Source organism: Homalodisca vitripennis, chromosome 6 (assembly GCF_021130785.1).
Source record: "Homalodisca vitripennis isolate AUS2020 chromosome 6, UT_GWSS_2.1, whole genome shotgun sequence".
NCBI lineage: Eukaryota > Metazoa > Arthropoda > Insecta > Hemiptera > Cicadellidae > Homalodisca > Homalodisca vitripennis.
In genome coordinates, this window is record NC_060212.1 from 43720129 (window position 1) to 43742087 (window position 21959).

The 21959-nt window shown below is 32.5% G+C and overlaps 1 protein-coding gene across 1 annotated transcript; it reads right to left on the minus strand.

The window, feature by feature from the left end:
- Window positions 1-4603: 4603 nt before the first annotated feature.
- LOC124364315 (glucose dehydrogenase [FAD, quinone]-like) lies at window positions 4604-10918 on the minus strand. Its single transcript, XM_046819694.1, has 3 exons — window positions 10831-10918; window positions 6949-7064; window positions 4604-6772 (listed from the first exon to the last, which is right to left on the minus strand). Exons 2-3 carry the CDS (start codon window positions 7017-7019, stop codon window positions 4822-4824), a joined length of 2022 nt encoding a protein of 673 aa, XP_046675650.1. The 5' UTR covers window positions 7020-7064; window positions 10831-10918; the 3' UTR covers window positions 4604-4821.
- Between the last annotated feature and the right edge of the window lie 11041 nt (window positions 10919-21959).

Below are 21959 nucleotides of genomic sequence, written 5' to 3' on the forward strand. Positions count from 1 at the left end.
GCTTTCAATATATACAAGGCACTCACGTTTTGTGATACTAAAATAGCTCAAGTTCAGTGAAGATTGACTGTGGTTGAAAACCCACAACGAGAGAGTTGGTCGGACCGGAAATAGAGAAAAGTGGATTGTCTTGTCGCCGCTTCCGCCTCGATGCTAGCACAATTTCTCGTCTTCATAATAGACACTGCTTTCAGTTGAGCGTTTTAAAAATAAATCTTTAAATAAAAATAGTGATTTTTTACAATTTAATCTAACAAAGATCCTTTATTGCTATAAGCAAAGATTTTGTTCTACATTTAACATTTTTGTTACTCTAAAGCGACTCTTAAGATAATGTATCACAAAAATGACTCTTAATATATATTACGATAAAAACAATATAATATATAAAACAAATAAGTTTGAAAAACAATAACACAGCAATATAAAAAAAATACAAATTGCGGTAAACTTAGGTAGTTGCTAACTAATGGATAAAAAACAAGAATTCGCTTTTCCTTGGAAGTATTGATGTATGATACAAAAATTATCGTTCTCAGGCTTTTATAGTGATCTTTGACTACTTAGTTTCCAACATATGTTTATTGTGAGGTATTTTGATTATTCGTCAGCGAACTTGTAAGTGAATTAAATATGAAAAATATAGAACAATTAAAGTGGAAATAATTATTTTTCATCGTGTTATGAAAATTTTACCATTTAATTTCAGAGACTGACTACGGAAAGAGAAGAAGAAAAGCACGTAACTAGTTGTATTGAATTCTTCTCCGTAACTTATCGTAAGTATGCATGTGGTAGACTGCGTCATACGCCACGCAATTCGTGTTATAAGAAATCAAATTTTCTGTGATGGTTTAACACCTTCATTTGAAAGATAATTTGCATAAGTGCTTAAACTGTTTATTCAATATTCATTTATGAGTAAACACTTAATCTTCTAACTTACCATATTTCGGTTAGCAATAGTTCAGGCTTTTGCCTCTATCTTATTATAATAAACATGACGGGTCTAGAACTGAATTCTGTCTCCTCTTTATCCTCCTCAAAGTGGAAAAATTGACGATTGAAGTTAAGGTATGCCCAGGAACAAAAAAAAAAAATATAAATACACGCCAATGTGCCAAATGTGTCTTGTGTTTTTCATACTAACTACTGTTTAATGTATGCAAAAAGAACAATTACTTCATCAAATGAAATTGACTTGCAGGCCGTAAAAAGTATGTAAGTTTTCATGTGCCATATTTTATATTATATTTAAGAAACCATTACTATATAATTATACGCCTATATATTTCGAAATATGTTGAACGAACAACTATGAATTTTCATTAGCTTCCATTTAAGATAAGTTACAGTAAACATTATCAGTTGATTCGGATAATCAGTGAAGCTGTCGTTAAACATATGAACCGTGACTGAGCTAATCTGTTTACACAGCAAATTTGATTTATTAATTTATTGCAATGAACAGCCAATAACACTCTTTGGAATTAAAGTCATATCAACACTCGATAAAACCAATTATTTAATTTTTTATTAGCTTAATGTGTTTTTTAGCTTTTATATCATTGGACAATTTAAAATCAACACATCGATAGATATTTTAAACACGAATATCTGTTTGCGCTCTTTAAATGGTTATTCTTATAAAGTAATATATTTACATAGAAACCTTTGTAATGTAACACGTATAAAAATATTTGCATAAATTAAAAGCTACGATAGTTTACATATGTCGATGTATAATAAATACATAATAAAATACAATCCCATAAATTACGAAGTGCCGATACCTAAATATTCGATTCCGATACAAAATTCATGATCTCGATTATCGATTGTGACTTAGATATCGATTCCTGTGTTATTTAAATATATAACAAGCTAAATTAATTTATTTTCAGTTATGTTTTGTTTTTATTTAGTGCATGTTTTACAGTTAGTAAAGTAGACACATCATGGTGGTTATGATTACTGACTTATTTTTGCAATATAGCTCAGATTTGTGTATAATAACATGGATTGTAGTTATGTGTAAGTTTAGTTATTTATCCGAGTAACAGACCAAATTGCAGATTTAGAAACGTAGAGTTATTGATTATTTTCATCTATAAATTGTGTCAAAAATCTGGAAATATTCTGTTTCCTTGCATTGTCTAAAAAGCCAGTTGGCACGAAAAGCCAAAGAGTTTAACCCACTCCTATCCATTATCAATTATTTTAAGATATAAACATATAGTACATAATTATACAGGTACAATTATTATTGGGAAGAATTAATTATCGAAATTTGTTTTCCACCAACCGCCAAACGTCTATACAAAGACTAAAAACAAAAATTTAGAAAAACACATCAACACTACTTCTGTATAAAACGCAAAAACCAAGGTAAAGAGGAATAAAATAAACATAACAGCTACAGAGGATCTGCGTCACGTAGTCTACCCCATGAGTGCCAATAAGGAAATAAAAAAATAAATCTGTGCGAAAGGAAGAAATCCGTGTCCTATATTCCCTCTTACATTCCCATATCCCACAACTTTTTTGTCTTGTTTTATTTGAAATTGTTCATTGCCTTTGCATTATCACTGGGAGCGATATGAGATATTTAAAAAAGAAATTTGTTTGAAATGCGTACAAGTTGACTAAATGTAACCATATGCACCATTTTATTTAGCGTTATTAATTATGTTTATAATATGATGTAGAGTGTGCAATAAAAATTAATATCATAATTAAATTTCTAATCTAAGCTTATCTTGAAAATTTAAACGTTTTTAAAATTTTTTTACCTAAGGCTTTCCTTTGATGCAATAAAAGGTTTGATCATTTACTGCATCAAGAAATCAAATTTAATTGGAGAACCTTTGGAACAAGGATCCTAGAGAACATTTTTTCAATAATGTGAGTCATCGTCTGGCCCTTTGCCCTATAACCGCAGGACACATTAAATTTCCTGTTTAATTTAATTTTCCAGTATCTGCGTTAACCGAACCCATCCTGGAATTGAGCTTCCGGTCTCAATCCAAAGACCTTTGGCTCCTGGAGAGTCCACTTCCGTCATGTTTTGTCTTTGAGTCAGGTAGGAAAATGTAGTGTTTTTCCTTTCGTATGAATAAAAAATATCTACCCCATTGGAATCAATAACAACATTGATTTAAGGTGTGGCTTACGAGATTAAAGTGTCTTACCTAACTTTAAAAGTTGTATCTCTCTCATCTGAGGTTGCCATTGCTCTTTATCTGAAGGGGCTCTATTACCTCGAGAATAGAGCCATTGAAAGAGGCTAGTTATAAGCGTAACCCTTATCACCCTCGTCGATCTGTTCTGTTGAACAGAAGAGTCTCTCATATGAAGCCTATTTACCAAACGAGCCGGCACACATTTTCAGCATCAGAGCAGACTGCGTCAGTTCACAGTACTTACACTTACAATACTTTACAAATTGTATTGTCTATAATAATACATATTGAATCATTAACCGAGTAAAGGTATTGTATAAATATTGCAATACAATTATTAATTTAGGTGTTCCTCAAGAATAAATTATGTTTGCCGTTCTATTTTGAGTGTTATGAACGAGTAAAACTTAAATTTAACAAGAGGATATGATTTTGGACGATTATATTGCCACCTATACTCTCCAAAAATTTTATTTCTAAAGGAATTACGTTTTTGCTGACGAAATAAAAGATAACATCAAATTCAAAAACATTAATTGTGATATCTTGGTTTCAAAATACATTTTCGTTTGTATTTTCTTTAAACTTAATAATTATTTTATGCCATATGTTTGAAAAAATAAACCAACTTACATATTAAAATTATTTAAAAGGATAAACGTATGTATATAAAAAGTAAGAAACCATGCTATGAATATTTAATTCGTAAGAAATGTTTAGATATTGACGAACATACGCTATATATTTTAAAATGATTTTATTTACAACAATATTTCGTGGTTTCTTTCTCCTAAATTATATATTTTAATAATAATTTTTAATTATATTATAGGCTATATAATTAAGTCGTCATCTTTTTATGTTGTAATCGTAATGTAATAAGTTATTTTAAGATTTCATTCTAAGAGTAATAGTTCACTTGAATTTTGTTGTTATTGTATTTACATAAATTGGCTTCACTACTTGTAAACTGGACAGTCAATTTCTACTTATTACGTTTAATGTTGTTTCCAAGTAAATTTGAACCTACTATTCGTTGTTCTCAGTTTGGTGGAGGCCCATAGTATTTTGCAAACGCAGTTAGACCTACATTTACGCCAGTGTTTAACTCAAGATAATAATTAATTTTAATCAATTGGTTCAATAGATTTTGCTGAAAGAAGAAAACTATTATCCTATTAAAACATTACCTGTTTAAATATTATTAAGGTTAATTTTTTATTCGTGCTAAATGAGTATTTAGGACACTTAAAATTGTATATTAACCTACCTGATATAAATACCTATAAAATAATCTAATTACTTCAGTTGCTTAAAGCTCATGAATCTTACAACAAATAGTTGTCACTAGTTGGTAGAGGAAGAAAGTCATAACGTTCAGTATATAAAAACTTAAAATATTTAGAAAAAATGATAAAGTGTTTACCATAAACACATAATTTATTTTTAAATCGGGTATGGGTTAGAAAAGACATGCAAAGTAAATTGTATTTATCCTAAGTCATATTAGAATACACTAAAACATATTGTTACAAAGGAATGCAAAGGATTATATCAGTATTTCCGAGTTGTAAATGAACTGTTAGTTTCCTTTTACTGTTACTCATTTTCTTATTTATTTCAGTAGTTCTCGACTAAACTACTTTCCCACTGGAATAATATTTAAAACTTGGTTCACAGTGCCTTTAACGTCAACTAACTTTTCCCAGTCAGCTTTGATCATGTCGGATGCCTTCTCTCCTATCATAATGGTGGGGGCGTTTGTGTTTCCACTGACAATATGTGGCATAATGGATGCATCGCAGACTCTGAGCCCGCCTACACCGTGGACCTTGAGTGTAGGGTCGACCACAGCAGTCTTGTCCGAGCTGGGGCCCATCTTGCAGGTGCCGACAGGATGGTATATCGTCGTCGTCAAGTGCCTCAGGTTACAGATCCGTCTCTCCCTGGAGCACTTTGGGTAGACGTGACACGCCACTGGAGTTATCTCATGAAGCTGTGCCCCGACCGACGCCAATCCTTTGGTCTTCTCTAGGCGCGTAACGAAATCTATCCCTCTCAAAAACGTCCTCACATCATCGTCATTCGTAAGGTACCCACATTTTATTCTTACATGGTCTTCTGGGTCAGTAGATTTTAAATAAACTCTCCCTCTGCTCTTAGGGTTCAGTAGGGTCAACATCTCTATAGTAATAAAGGAACACGTGTTCAAGGCTGCATACATCAGTCCGACACTGGGCTTGAAGCCGAAGTTCATGTAAATGTTTACCAACTGGTCGTACATCCCTTCGGCGAAGTCGAAGCGGTGGATCTGGATGTCTGGATACTTCGTGTCGTTGATGGTGCTGATAAAGCCAGAGCTACCGAGCAACCCGTTGTTCGTGTACCTGCCCTTGTGTTCTACAAGAAATTTAAACATGTTTTCCGAAACCGGATCTTCAAGTTTGGAATAGTTTGAGTATGTGAATACTAATCCAGTAAACAACATATGATCTTGCAGATTTTCACCGACCGGCAAATCTTGTATAACGTCTATTTTGTGCTCTTTCAAATGATCCGCTGGACCTATACCGGACAACATTAGTAGTTGCGCGGAGTTTAAACTTCCTGCTGCCAATATAACTTCTTTACAAGCTAAAACATTAACTAGAGTCCCATTCTTCTTCAAAGTGATCCCGTATGCCACTTTTGATTCATTATTTATAAGGATTTTGGTAGCTAAAGTGTTTTTTACAAGTTTGAGATTTGCTCTGTTTCGAATCGGGGATAAAAATGCTTTAGCAGAGGTACACCTTTTCGCATCCCTAGTAAGAGTACCTTGAAGTAAGGCGTATCCCATTTGAGTCTTTCCACTTGGATCCGGATTAAAGCCATACCCCAATTCAGCCATTCCAGTTCTAAAAGCCTTCTTTACAGGATTGAGTTCGCTGTTATTCCAAGATCCAACGCCCAAGTGTCCTCCAACTGAATGATATTTTTGCCAGTCTTTTGTCTTTAGTACCTCTTGGGCATGTAGATCCTCTGATTTCTTGAAATAAGGAAGAACGTCTTCATAGCTCCAACCAATATTACCTGCCTGGGCCCAGTTGTTGTAATCTCTGTCATTTCCTCTGACGTAGAGTAAAGCATTAATTGAGCTCGAACCTCCTAGGACTCTTCCCCTAGGCCAGTTACAGTTGTTGTCTAGCATTCCTAAACAGTTCTCTTTTTCAGGATCAGTTTGGTACTTCCAGTCTTCGTCTGTCTCCTGTAGAGCACCGAAAAGAGCGGGAACCTCAGTAGTCTTGGAGGGATCCCCACCGGCTTCTACCAGCAGAACGTTCCATTTCCCGCTTTCCGTCAATCTGTTGGCAATCACACAACCTGCGGAGCCTGCTCCGACTATTATGAAATCAAATTGCTCGTTCTCTTTGGGAAAGTAATCTTTTGGGTAGGAGCTTGGAGACGCTAGTTCGCAGTCTTCTTGTAAGAGTTCGCCGTACACAGACTGCAGTGCTAGTGATGCGTAGTCGGTGCCTTTTTGTGAACACGTCCCCTGCGTAGTGTCCAGTAACGATAAGGTTGTCTTAGCGACTCTCTTCACATCGTTCCTGCAATATACAACATTTCTTGAATTACAAATATCACAAAAATAAGTTTACTGTATTTTTATAATTCATAGTATTTAAAATTATAACTGTTATAAAAAACTAAATCTATTAGAAAAAAATCATATTTGCCTATTTAAAATAATTATTTCCTTAGATGAAACTAATTTTTCACTTACACAACGCCTCCATCCGTACATGTCTCAAGAAGAGCGTAGATTATAAACATAGCGCATATTGTTGTGTCCATGGTTTTCAAATAATGGGCCAATAAAGATCTTCAGACATGCCAAACCTAGAAAAATGTAATAAAAACAACGTTTTAGTTAAAATACCTCTTTATAGAATGGAGTTTTAGAATCAATTACATATGTGATAAAATATATCATTGTGTGTGTGTGTGTGTGTGTGTGTGTGTGTGTGTGTGTGTGTGTGTGTGTGTGTGTGTGTGTGTGTGTGTGTGTGTGTGTGTGTGTGTGTGTGTGTGTGTGATTATGTATAGATTGGAAAATATACACGTCATACGTTTAGCAAAAAACATTAATGTTTAGACCTGCAATAAATGTATGTTCATGAAGTACAGATAAACTATTAACAAATTATTGTATGTTCAATAATTAATTAATAATGAGAAGCTAAAATATAACTATTTGAAATGAAATACTTATGGATTGAAGACGATTTCCTTGAAAATGTAATGCCATTAATCAAATTTGGGCTACACATGCGCGACCATAAGTAGGAACAATAGTCTGAAAGGATAAGAGTATTGTGGAAAGTTTTCCATCGTTACAGGTAACAACATGTGTTACACAACGTTTCGATGATTGAAATCCATCCTCTTCTTCATGTGAGAAATATAAGTTAGTAAATATAAGTTGGAACGTGCGGAAATGGACTATAACACAAAAAAGAAAGAACGTAAAGTAAAATACCTGATCTCTTAAGCAATGCTTTGATAATTAAGGAGTTTTTTAAGAATTTAATATTTATGAAAATAACCTTTTGTTAAGTTATAATCTAAAATAACTAAATAAAGCGATAATGGTAGTCAATAGTACCTCTTCTTGGTGTTTGATAAACCGGCTATTAACTTGTTCAAAAAAAAGAATGACTGGCATGGGAATGAGAGGTATTATAACCTGGAAACTGGCTTAATTAATGTAAGCATACATAATGTTTCTTCGTCTGAAAAGAAACAAACGGATGGTTCTGTTCAATCAATTCTGTTCCGTTTCATTAACTCAAATATACCGAATTGAAATCTTGTTTGTACGGTGAATTAGTTTGTGCTTAAAGATAGAAATTATATAAAAATATAGTACAGTTAATGTTTTACTCTATCACATACACATTTCTAACAATAATTACAATATTCAATCAAAGCAATCGTGAATTTGTATTTATTTATTATTATGTTTACTTGTATAAACTTATAAAAATGCTATTCACTTACATCTTGTAGTATTATAATAATTAAGATACAAGTACACAATTATCTTTATTGAAATGTGCTTTTTACCAAGTAGAATTAATAAGTCGTAAAAGACATCAGTTTAAGAAATCGTTGAAATACTATAAGTTTATTTACGTTATTAGCACAACTATTAGTCATTGCATAAACAAAGTAGGATTATCGTATACCACGTGTCACGTAACAAATTTCTCTGAATATGCACACAAGATTTAAACTCTAAAGCTACAACATGTCTTTCTGTGTTGCATTTTACAATTTCATATAGCTAAGTTCAGTTTATTTACAAGTTTATTTATTCTATATGTATTTATGTCACACGTTAAAATCTCGTATGATTTCATTCAGTGTGTTTACTAATATTCTGCACATTTTCTCGATGCTATTATGATTACTTACAAGAGCAAAGTAAAAATCTTCGCTTCACTCAGCCAATTCCCAGAGAGGGTTAGAGTACGATAAGCGGACACGGATTTTTATATCGAAGAATGTAATCATCGATACCTAATATTCGCATTTCAAATCCTAGACTATCAATCGATATAAAAGTATCTGTAGTCCGCAATAACAAACATATGTTTTAAATTAAAATGTGAATTTAATAATTACAGTGATCAAACAAATTATTATAACCGAAATTAGGAAAACTGAAGACGACAATATTTGCTCCTCTCACAGTTACATTTGTTCACATAATGGGGTTTTCGGTAAGAGTACTATATGTTGAAGCCACGAAAACATGTCTTATCGTCTTTCAAAGCAATGTCGTGTAGTTTTCTAAAATTGACTGACATTTTTAATAATCAAATGTTGCTTATGTAAAATTGAAATATTACCTTACTTGTATTATTTGAAATATATAGCCTATACTAGCTTTCAAGTGAATCTAGAAAGCAAATAAAACTGATTGATAATTCATTTTATCTAATATTTTATTACAAATTTATAAATTGAACCCTTTGAGGACTATAAAAATGTTTAGAACGTTTTTAATTCCCATTAACTTAGGTCGATAATTGTATATGTTTTATTGTGGATTAAATAGAAACAACGTTCTTAAAATATACTTTGTGATGTATTAAATAAATCTTATCTGGGGTTGTCAGAGAGTGGTCTTTGACTTTCTCCATAACTCAGAGATATGATTTAAAGTTTTGCAAACAACCTCATCAAAGTCTGTTACGACACTTCTAAGTGGTGTGGCGTACTTCTATCTAGTAACCCACTATGTTGAGCCCTTGATAAATAATTAATAACAAGAAACATTTGATAAAGGAAGCAACTCGTGGAGTATTTTAAGAAAAAATCGAGCAAGTTTTAATAGTCTGTCTCATTAATGATCATTGATTGTAGCGCAATCTTTGTAATAAAACATGGTAAAATGTCACGACATTAAAATGAGAGTGAATACGATTCAATTATGTACTATTTGGACACAGAGTGTACGCTCTCAACTGTCAAAGGGGAGATTGTGCATCCCACAATTGGAGTGATGTTTATGGTCAAACCAAGAGGGTAATTTTTTTCAAGTTTAAATAGCTTTTATCGCAGTTGATATAGAACATATACGGATTATTTGACCATACATATTTGATTCCTTTAAAACCCGAAAAAAGATTTCAGTTCAAATTTTTAAACCAGTCAAACAAGATTATGAAAAAAGGTGTTAGTCATCTTATTACGCTGTTACAAACCAATAAAAACTTTAACAGTTAAAAATCATTCTTATATCATGTTTATTAACGTGTGTATCAATGACGAAATGTAACTGAAAGTTACCCAACAGTTACAATGATGCCAAGAACAATTTTAAAACTCTGTAGAAAAAAATCAACTAAAAACTAACAAAAACTTATATTCTTGATGAGATTAAATTTTAAATTTTTTCATAAATATACAATCGCAATATTGTTAATCTGTTTTCAAAATTGGAATGTTGTCAGATGACAGATTTTATTGGAATAACACTCTAAAGACTATTTACAGTAAAAAAGTAAAAATATATATTTTTAAAATGTCAACTTGTATATAAACTGCTAAAAATTTACAAAAATGACCCTGTTGGTTCAGTTGCAGACCTAACTCTGTATTGACAGTAACGTGTTCTGTACAAATACCAATAGCAACCTTAAAATTTATATTTGTTTATAAAAACATCCAAATATTTGTACAACATAGTTAACTTATAACTGTTATATTCTAAAACTTTATTATGATAGCAGTTTGGAAACTAAAATGAATTTTTTAATTATTACTTCCAGTTGTTATTAACTATTACAACCACTCTGTTTATGACATAAAATATCATATATTTTCCGAAAGAGGTTTTGCCCCAAGAAGATATTTAATACTATGTAAATTTGGTACTTAAAGATAAATTTTGTCTTTATCGATAAAAATAATGTATACTTTAGATCATATGTGGTTGTATAAAGATTAACTTAACTATTTGTGTGTTTTTTCTAAGCTAATACGTTCTGTTTGTTCTATGTAGTCTGATTTCACCCAGAAATTCAATTAAATGATAGTATTGGAGTTTAAAGTCAGCGGGAAATGTTTTTAATTAAAGCGGAATGATTAATCCTACCTGTCGGTCGTGTTGACACGGTAATGTGATGTACCGCGGCAGCGCTGCTGGCAGCTGAACTCACAGCAATTAAGTAGGCATTGCTCCACATCACCTGCAATCAACGGTCTTTCACTCTCGTATCATGACGTCACTGATTGTACCTGCTTCCATAACAAGTACCTTTGTCGAAGTTGTATTTTTCTGAAAATTGGAACAAAGGAACCGGAACGTTGATTCTAATTACTAAAACGTTTTCTACGCAACTCGGAAACGTATGGAGCGAATTTTAACAATACTTGTACCACACTGAATTTAGAAATTTTGATGGAGGGCCATTCACTCCATTTCAAACCAACACACTCCATTTACATCACAATTTAATATTTTGCAAAAATTTGGTACATTTATAGGGATTGCTAATGCTTCGAAAAACATAAAATTAAAACATTTTAACTCAAATTGTTGGCATTTATACGGCTTTGTAAAGTATCCACAGACAATACATACGTTTCTTAAATTACTATAGGTGCTCTACTAAGTAGCCTAATAACTAATATTGGAACAATTAAACTATTATCGTTCCTTATCACCACCTCCCACACGTCCCTTGACTGGTTGTTTAGCCAGGCAATTTAAACAGTAATAATCATTTACAGAACTATTATTATATCCTTATGTAAACTTTTATTTATGTAAAATTAAGGAAAAAATTAAAATAGAATATACCATTTTAAAGATAAGTAGTTAACCAGTGAAATAAAGTATGAAAAATGGGTGAACTACCTACCCATTTTTAGAAACAAAATCTACGTGTTAAGAATGTTTTCAAGAATTGAACGACTCATTTTTCTTTCCTATCAATATTAAAGCTCAAGTTCCTGTTAATACCTGAAAGACTGTTTCTCTGAAATATTGAAACAGGTTAATATACGAAGCTGAGATATCTTCTAAGGAGCGAGATTGGCCTGAGGGAACTACAGACGGCATTCATCTGATTATAGTAAGGATTCGGATGGTTTTAATATTTATATGCAGTGTGGGATCTTTCTAGGAGCAGCGAAACTGAATAAAGGCCCCATAGTAGGATTTATCTGATGTAGGCCTAATGAATGCGGTCGAGGAATTTATTGCCTAATCAAATAACATTGTTATGTTAGGAAGGGTTGGTTCAATAAATATTAAGTTTAGTATGATTTCAACTTATAAAAATGGAAATCTCGCTCATTGCATAATTTTAAATCCCACATTGTCACAGACCTAACTCCTGGAATCTGTAGAACACATCTATGTATACGGATAAAAAAAAAATTCGGTGATGAAGTTGCTCAAAACGAGCCTGTTTTAATTATTTTGACATTAGAGACATCCAGATTACAAAAAATATTTGTCACCTTTAAGCAGCGGTCACGCAGTACAATCTAGATGAAGAGAGGTGTTCGCATTGTCTCATCAGGAGCAAGATTGAGTGTGCTACGATGTTTTAGACTCGATCCAAAATCACTGCGGACTCGGAAACAATAAATAGAGAATACAATTAAGTTAACGAGGAATCAAAACAAGTTTAAGGAGGTTATGAACCAACAGTAAAGACTGTAAGACATACGTAATTATTAGTAAAAATAAAATTCATAGAATCAATGGACAGATAGTTGCTGGAAAGGAAGTCTTGTGTTACAATTCGATACAAACATCCTCCGGATGTAAGTGGATACGCACATCCGCCCAGACACCGATGATGAACAAACAGGAAATGCTTGTTTTAGCAGCGGAAATGCTTATTTATAAAAAAAAACCCGTGCGACGATGTAAGGGACAGCCATGCTGATATGAAAAATTGGTACTCACCAATTATGATGGAGAGATTTAGCAGAGGCGTGGTCATGAGCTGGCGGGAGAATAACATCAAAACTGAAGAACAAGGAGGAGAGGAAGGAAGTCGAGGACGGGGAATTCGAAAAACGACGTTCGGGAGTGCTATTGCTTGTGTTCGTGTGCGGAAAAAATATCTCTAGGCGTAATAAGTGTGAAGTGGAATAAAATTTAAGTAATTTTAGGAACTTAGTATATATCAGGGTTCATTAATCATTTACAATTCCATATCTATTTAAATGTTCACAATTTCGAAAATGTATTTTAAATCAAATCTTCACAGGAGCGTAATTTACTCCAATGCCTCAGACACTACCTTATATCAGTTCCATCCCTATATTATACAAAATTCCTTTCAACACACAGCAAAATTTACCTAAAAACGAACCCTCTCCAAATTCTTCCCTATAAACCTCAACAACTACCAAACCTATTGCAAGATACAGAACAACCTTTCCACATTAAAAACAATCATAAATCAACAAATGGTAGCAGAACATCTCCCATTCATCCAAAGACAACAACCAGATAGAAACAGAAGATTGCTCACGTTCGTCGGAGATTTCTTCGAATTGTGTTCTGACATTGCGACAGAACACCAAAATACATGACTTGCTAGACAGCGAGGAAGATGTCTACACAGCATTCTCAACAAAACAACACTACCTAATCTCCGAGCTACCTGCGCATTCACCTACTTCGTTCACAATCTACAAAGACAACACCACTTCCAGCTAAAACACGACGACAACAACATAGTAAACAACTACGGAACTCATTTTGTACATTTTATTAGCCTGGACTTCTATATTAACACTATTTATTTTTATAGCCCCTCTACTTCATCCACATTAACAACATCAAAATCAAATTCCTGAAGCCTACAGTACTTAAACGCGACTACTCAATGGATAACCTTAATTAGACAATAAGTACGATTCGTAGGTAGAATCGTCATTAAGCCAGGGGAATGTAAGACATACGTAATTATTAGTAAAATAAAATTCATAGAATCAATGGACAGATAGTTGCTGGAAAGGAAGTCTTGTATTACAATTCGATACAAACATCCTCCGGATGTAAAGTGGATACGCACATCCGCCCAGACACCGATGATGAACAAACAGGAAATGCTTGTTTAGCAGCGGAAATGCTTATTATAAAAAAAAACCGTGCGACGATGTAGGGACAGCCATGCTGATATGAAAAATTGGTACTCACCAATTATGATGGAGAGATTTAGCAGAGGCGTGGTCATGAGCTGGCGGGAGAATAACATCAAAACTGAAGAACAAGGAGGAGAGGAGGAAGTCGAGGACGGGAATTCGAAAAGCGACGTTCGGGAGTGCTAGTGCTTGTGTTCGTGTGCGGAAAAATATCTCTAGGCGTAATAAGTGTGAAGTGGAATAAAATTTAAGTAATTTTAGGAACTTAGTATATATCAGGTTCATTAATCATTTACAATTCCATATCTATTTAAATGTTCACAATTACAAAAATGGAAATTCATGTAAATGTTTAGCTATTTTAAAAGAAAGTTTCTCACGTTAGTCCATGAACTCATAATTATTGCAACACTACTAAATTACTAGTAAATGTTATAATGAATTAAATTAAAAATAAATTGTAAAGAATAATTTAATATTAAATATGTCTTTAAAGTATTAAGGTATTAAAATTTGTGCTTAATATGTCGGTTGAAGCAATCAATTGTTAATTAAAATTTTTAATCAATTTGATGAGATGTTGTCACAAATAAAATATGTGTTGGTTCATTTGAGGGTATTGTACTGACAATCTAACCTATTATTAAATCCTCTCACAGCAACCCTTGCTCATAATATGTCATAACCTTAATCTTAAACTAAACCAAACTTAAAAACCTTACAAGACCAACCCATGTTCTCTAGTTGGCCACACACAATTTTCTTCCTTGACAATCACTATTTAAAGATTAGATATGATGGGTGCAAGTGTAATAAAAACACAAAATAAAATATGCAATAGTGTGCATAAAATTGACACACAGCATGCTTGCAGTATTATGAGTACTGCGTAAAGCAAAGCATTGGCATGACGTATTTTAACCTATTTTGTAGTTTATGATTTTTGTTAGTCAATCTCCTAAATAATAAATGAAGACTCGCTATTGTCAAGTGTCCAAAAACCCTACGTTAATAAAATCAGATTAAGCAATTTAACATGGATTCCGAACCAGATTTTGTTTAGGTTACATTGTCAAGTTTAGTATTCTTTATTTAATTAATAGTTGATAGGTATTTATTTACTATATATACATATTCCGCACATGACAAAATCATAACCCTCCTGGTAATTTGAGCAGTAAAGTATGTTGTGTATATATCCAGGTAAGTACAATTATGTCTTTGACAAATATTTAAATTTACCACTAATTACACGATCGTTTTGCTAATTGCGGACGGATTTCAATAGCAACTGAGTGTTATCCAAGCTTTCAATAGGATTAAGTTAAAAGAACGGTAGAAAGTTTAGGAGGTTGTTGATCACTTCGTTACTCTGCTTTGAAATGGTAATACTCAATCTACATGAAAATAGAGTGAGCCGACCGACTCATTACGTTGTTTGTGCCGAGGGATGATAAAGTTACTTTATAATACCTACAGCAAACTTGCTAAATTGTTAATTTCGTTTAATGAGACCTAACAGAATTATATAGCGACTTTTAGGTAAGGTGAACTTTATTATTATTATTAATATTATTTTAAACAGAAATTTCTATTTTAAAACTTTGTGAGCTGAACGTTACTGAAGCAAATAAAATGTAATTAATTGTCTGTTTGCACGATATCTCGAACTTAACATGAAACGGACTAACCTATAAACTTTTCATGTAGTTTCATTTTTATTTTTGTCGCAGTATATTTCACACCTTGGGATTTCAATTTCAACGTTACTGAACATCTTTACATATGTCTTATAGTTAACCAAGATTGAAACGAGAAAATCGTTTAAAGAAACATTTTTAAGAAATTGAGTAAAATTACAAGACATAGTAACACATGAAGCCTAATTATCTAGAGGATATCTGAAGAAATATATTATTTGTGGACTTTATATATTGCATGAAACTTAATTTAAGCACAGAAAAGAACTCTACGACGGTGGATTTAGCCGAGCGTCAATGAAGCTTATCTCTCTACCGGACGATGCAAAAATTTAGTTTCTGTATGATTGATTGTCCGTCTGTCCGCTGGAAATCTCAAGAATGAAATCGTTAGATACACATTTTAGATAATCCACGATGGAGCCTGTTACGCTACACGAGTTGTGGCGTATTCCTCTTAAAGCTTTGCCTTTAAATATGAATGCATTAAACATTACAGTAGAAAAATTAAAATAATTGGGCAGTCGCATGACTAACTCTCAGAATATGTAAACTTAAAAAGGAACTGTAAATGCAGGTTTTTTAGTTTGTTCAACTTAGGGTCTGCCATTGACGTTTTAACTTTAAGCGGTTGTTTTCTATTTGCTTGGACTACTTGAAGAGTCCAGAATGCAAGACAATGTATTGTAAGATTCCTGAGGAAACAGCGAGAAAACTTTGTTGTCCCGGTTCTTTGGCAAAGGTCTGACCGCATTCCATCCCTTCAATTACCGTACTATTCTTTCTGAAAGCATTTACCGTTCAGACGACTCTTTGTTATTTGGAACCTTAAAGATATTGGAAAATTCCAAAGTTCATATTGAATTTACTTCACTCGACTGCCATACCCCTTTATTTCACAATAGGATCAAACAAAATTCCTGAACTAAACGTTTACTTGGTAAATACATTTTTAATCTGTTATTGGTTATACAGAAAAATCTAAAACTGTTATATATATTTTTTTTAAACAAACTACTTACAAAAGCTACGAGAAAAATTAAAACGCGTATAAATGCATACTGATTATATCTTTAAAACAATATGTACTCAACATCGTTGTATTATAATAATCACTTAAATAAATTTATAGAAGTTAATTATTTTATATTATGACCCATTTTAGGTGGCTGTTAATGATCCAGAGGGATCTCTTTAGCAATATTACATTTTTGTTTATTAAAAGTAAAGCTTATACTAAAATAAAAATCCGACAGACCAAAATTCTGTTTCCTTAGACGAAGAGAAGTTGTACGGAATATCCCGATAGAAAGTAACCACAACAATAACACGAGTAAAACATCCGTTGTATAGTTAGTAATCGTAGATAAAGTTATTCCTAACTATATTAACACACAAAGTAGCAAAAAGTCATTTAATTGGTTCTATTAAGTTTCGATCCTAATCCATGAGTTGCAATCAATACTTAAGGAGTCGGGTTTCTTTACCATTTTGCAATATTTTAAAAGCAGTTTGTTGATTTTAGTTAGGTTCTTTTTATTTAATAAGTTGATGTTTAAAACATAAACGACGAAATTAATTAAGAACTACGATAAGGCGGTTTTACACCTTCAACGGTGTAGTAGGTTGCCAGTTTCACGGCAATTTGTGTTTTATGTGTTGTAGTCTCAAGTGTGTGATTCTGGCGCCACAGTCCCTAGGTTGATGTTTAGGTTCACTGTACTAACTCAATCTAATCCTGCACATAAGTTTCGAGCTGCGTTTAAAGATTAAAGTGGAAAATACGTTGAGCATTAATTAATTTGCTTTAACCATGTTATAATTTTTAATTTTTTATAATAAATAATACTAAAAATAGTATCTTACCTGTTATATTTTCGAAAAACGTAAGTATTTATTATATTGCCTGTATATACACATTTATGTTAAGAATACCGTTAATACCCATGCTAATTTATGCAAAATTTGTATTATTGATCCATTTTCCTATTTATAGGAAATATGTGATTGATGTTTCACTTTACTAGCTCAATCCGATATTGTTCATAAAGACTGTAAGTTAATTAAGTAAGATGATGTTCCACTACGAAATAAGACATGTTGCAAGTTCTACAGCAAATTCTGTTTTTTTGTGTCATAGCCAAAAAAGGTCGATTCAGGTGCAACAGTTAGATGTTTCAATGTACTAACTCATTCTGCCCCTGCACATAAAGCCTATGAGTCAATTTAGTAGGCTGAAGTTACACTTTGAAGGGAGACATGTTGCTAGTTCTAAAGCAATTTTAATGTGCCATGTTTTATGTTTCAAGGACTCAAATGTTCGATTCAAGCACAACAGTTTGATGTTTCATTGTACTAACTCACTCTGATTAATTCATTATATTCCTGTTGAACCATAAAAGAAGACAGAACCGTTAAGATTAAGCAAAAACTACGAGAAGGCAGCGTTATACCCAAATATATAGCAGCTTACCAGTTACACATGAACTTTTGTTGTTGTTCATAGTCTCAAATTGTGTAATTCAGGCGCCACAGGTTTGATGTTTCATTTTACTACTTCAATCTGATCCTTCACATAAACCCTGTGAGTTAATTTAGTAGGTTTATGTTACACCATGAAGGAAGACATAAACGTTGAGATAAAGTAATAACTACTAGAAACCAGTCATATATCTCAATAGTGTAGTATATCCAGATCCACAGAAACTTGTGTTTTATGTGTTATAGTCTCAAATGTGTGATTCAGGCGCCAAAGTTCGACATGTAGATGTTTCCCTTTTTCTAACTCAAAATAATCCTGAACATAAAACCTGTATATTAATTATATGACAAGAATAAGCTTTCATTGGCGTTAAATTACTCTTAATTTCATGGTACAAATTAAAAATTGATTAATACGTCAACTTATGGAACGTTTTAAAATATTGCATAAAACTCTATCCATATATGTTAGAATTTGAATACAACAGACGTGGAAGAATAGTTTTGACGTATCCTGTACACGGTTCTTGTCTGGTATTCCGCAAAGGATAACGGACGTTGCAATGTGACATGCTTTCATTAATATATTTTAGTAATTAACGGAATGTGATTTTATATTTGAAGTTGGTTTTTTAGATGGAAGGATTTTGAAGGAAATAGGATTTTCCGGGAATTTACCATTGTTCAGTGATACAAAAGTTGGACAGTTCTTTGTTTAAAGTCTTTTATTGACGATGGAAGGTTCGATAGAATACGATTTCGGAAATTTGACATCGTTATATGTTACATAATGGACAGCACAACATTAGAGGATTAAAATCTAACTTATTCACCAGGTAAACATTTAGTTTGAAAAATGTGAAAAAATATTTTTTTCAAGCTAGGACAGCTTTAAGAATTAAAATCATATAATAAAAACATATTATTGATACTTATGACGTATACTAGTACAACTGGAATACAGTGGACTAATGGAAATGTTTATCCGTTATAAGTCTAAGCTCAAGCCCAGGAATTTGTTTGCAAATTATTAAAATAGGCCTAAATTTACTTGGTTTAGTTTTTCAACTATGTTCTTTTTGAAACCTTTTTATGTTAGAAAAAGATACCAGTTTATCGTTTGACTGTTGTTATTTTACTGACTTATTTTTACCAGGGTAAATTAAATTACAAACGAATTATAAACCACCCCACTCCACATTTTCTAACTCTTAATAGTTTTCTCCAAATCATAAGTTACCTGTCAGTGAGATTGATACTGTACTTAAGTTTTCCTGCTATAAAAACCCCACTCATGTTGCATTGAAATCTGCTCAAGTTAAAAGTTCCTTTTGAATTGTCGTTTACATAGCCACATAGATACAGTCATGATGTATTAACGACCCTACACCTACTTAGTGACTGTAAATAAAGATTAATTCGTTAAGCTACAATAACTGATGTGTAAAATTTTATTATTATGCCTAACAAACATTGGGACATTGGTTAATAATTTAGTAAAAGTATATTCCAGTAAAAATGTTTATTTTTAGCTTCATATTTTTTTCCGCTATTTTTTTTCTTAGTACAAGAAACTGAGAAACTGCATTTCGTCCTAAAACAACCTTTACGTTACTTTTGGGTAAGGTTGGGGCTAGGAACCGCAATAAGCATGCGATAAGATTTTTTGGCATTAGTATTAACCATTTCTCCTTGGAATAAGAAAAAGTTCATCTCTGTTCCAGCTTTCCAGCCATAGCGGACAGAGCACTCTCTAATGTCTAGGCTTGCGACAGCCCTTAACACTTATGAAGCCCCATGAACTCCAACAGTCATCTTTCAATAGTAGCCTGGATCTATACATCTACCTCTGCACCTCGACACACCTTAATATTCGTAGTTAGTGAATTCCGCTCCTGAACATTCGTAAGTAGAAAATAAGTGTAGGTTCAACTGGAAAATAAATCAACCAGAAGTGCACCGTGTGTTATCTAACACTGTCACAGACTCGATTCCTGAAACTTGGAATCCACCTCCGTCCAAAGAGATCCCAAAAATGTGGATTTTAAAACATCCAAAACGAACCCATTGAATCTTTTCGAAATCAGAGACACTTACACTATAAAATACCTCTGTCTGGTTTAACCCGAAGCCATCCTATGTAATCTACATGACACATGTTCTCATTGTCTCATCAGGTGGAAAATTGTGGACACTATGACGCTTTAGACAAGATCCTAAATAAAATAAAATCGAGTTTTAGGCCTGTGGAATGATTATATTAAAATAAAAAATCGATGCCCATGCATCAGTGAAAAAGTAGTTTAGCCTAGTGTAATTTTATAAAGTTTATTAATGATAAAAAAAGTAAAAAAAATTGTTGAATCTACTTCCTTTGTTTCAATCGTTTTTCAATATTCCTTTGACATAACCTAACTAAAGAAACAGCGTTTATTTATATTGATAGTAAAAACAGAGAATAACAACAGCTACTGCTATGAAATTGTTCAACAATTACAAGCATTTTAAACTTAAATGTCAAAATATAAATCAAGGCATGATTAATATTTTATTATTATATTTCAGAGAAGCTCGCATTCATTGTATACGATAGCCTTTGATTATTGTATCCCTTGCGCACTTGATACAATTACTATTGTGTCTTTGTGCCATTTCCCAGTAAAGTTTTAAAATAAAACGTGATTTCCCAGTGACGCGGTCGCTACAGTAATGGATTAAATAACCACTTAGGTTGTGAAATTTGTGCATGATTAGAGGTTGGCGTGTATCGGAAATGGGTGTTGGTGTCACCTATTTACAATACTATCTTAACATTCGAAACAGGTAGCATTAGTTATTTCTATAAATGTGTAATTGATAATGGAGGAATGAAAAGGTAAACAGAACTTTGATGTTACGAAGTATTTTAAATGAAAAAAAATATTAGGCAACTTTAGTTGGAATTTATCCTATTTGATATTTTAACACTTCCTAATAAAGTTTCGTATAACTTCCTTAGTAATTATTATCCTGCCAAATATTTTATAGTAATTACATTATTAACCTAAAAACGGTTGAATTTATTAACATGGTTTCAATTTTTTTTCATTATTCATTTGCCATTACCTATCTATAGTAAAAACTTTTATTTACACTGCGAAACAAAACAGAGAATAATAACTACTGCCATCAAATGAAAATAATTTCAAACATTGGAAGCTTTAAATGTTAAAATATAAATCAAGGCACGATAAATTGTTTATTACTCTATTTGAAAAACGCTCGGATTCATTGTATACGATATCCTTTGATAATTATACTCCGCAATCAATTCATGCAATTACTATTGTGTGTTTGTGCAATTTCTCAGTAAAGTATAGGAATAAAACGTACTACTAACCTTTCCCATGTGGTATCCTATGAAGGGTTATTATGGGCTAAAGAGCTGGAATTTAACATTATGAAATATTTAGCATTAGTTATTTGTTTCAATATGTAATTGATATTGGATGATTGGAAAATAAACATGACTTGGATTTACAAACTTTTCGTCATAACAAAAATATAATTTTATGCTGCATGCGTTGTAGCTATCCTAATTAAAATTTAAGTACTTCCTAACAACGTTTCACGTAACTTCCCTACTATCTATTATTCTTGCCATGTTTTTATACCAATTATATCATTATTAACCTATGCTAAACCACATATCCGATACCACAGTTCGTGTACTTTATCAAACCACACCCCCTCAGATTGAATCTTGCATAACAGTCTCCTTCTCACTTCAGACCTTTCCCTCATTAAAATTTTAAAGATTCTTCTCAGATGCCAGTAATAGATATTATCTCATTATCTAATCTTACAGTACTGACAGATGACATAATATCTCATATAATCTTCTGAACACAAACTGGGGAGAGACAGAGAGAATGTGGAAGGGTAGAAAGTT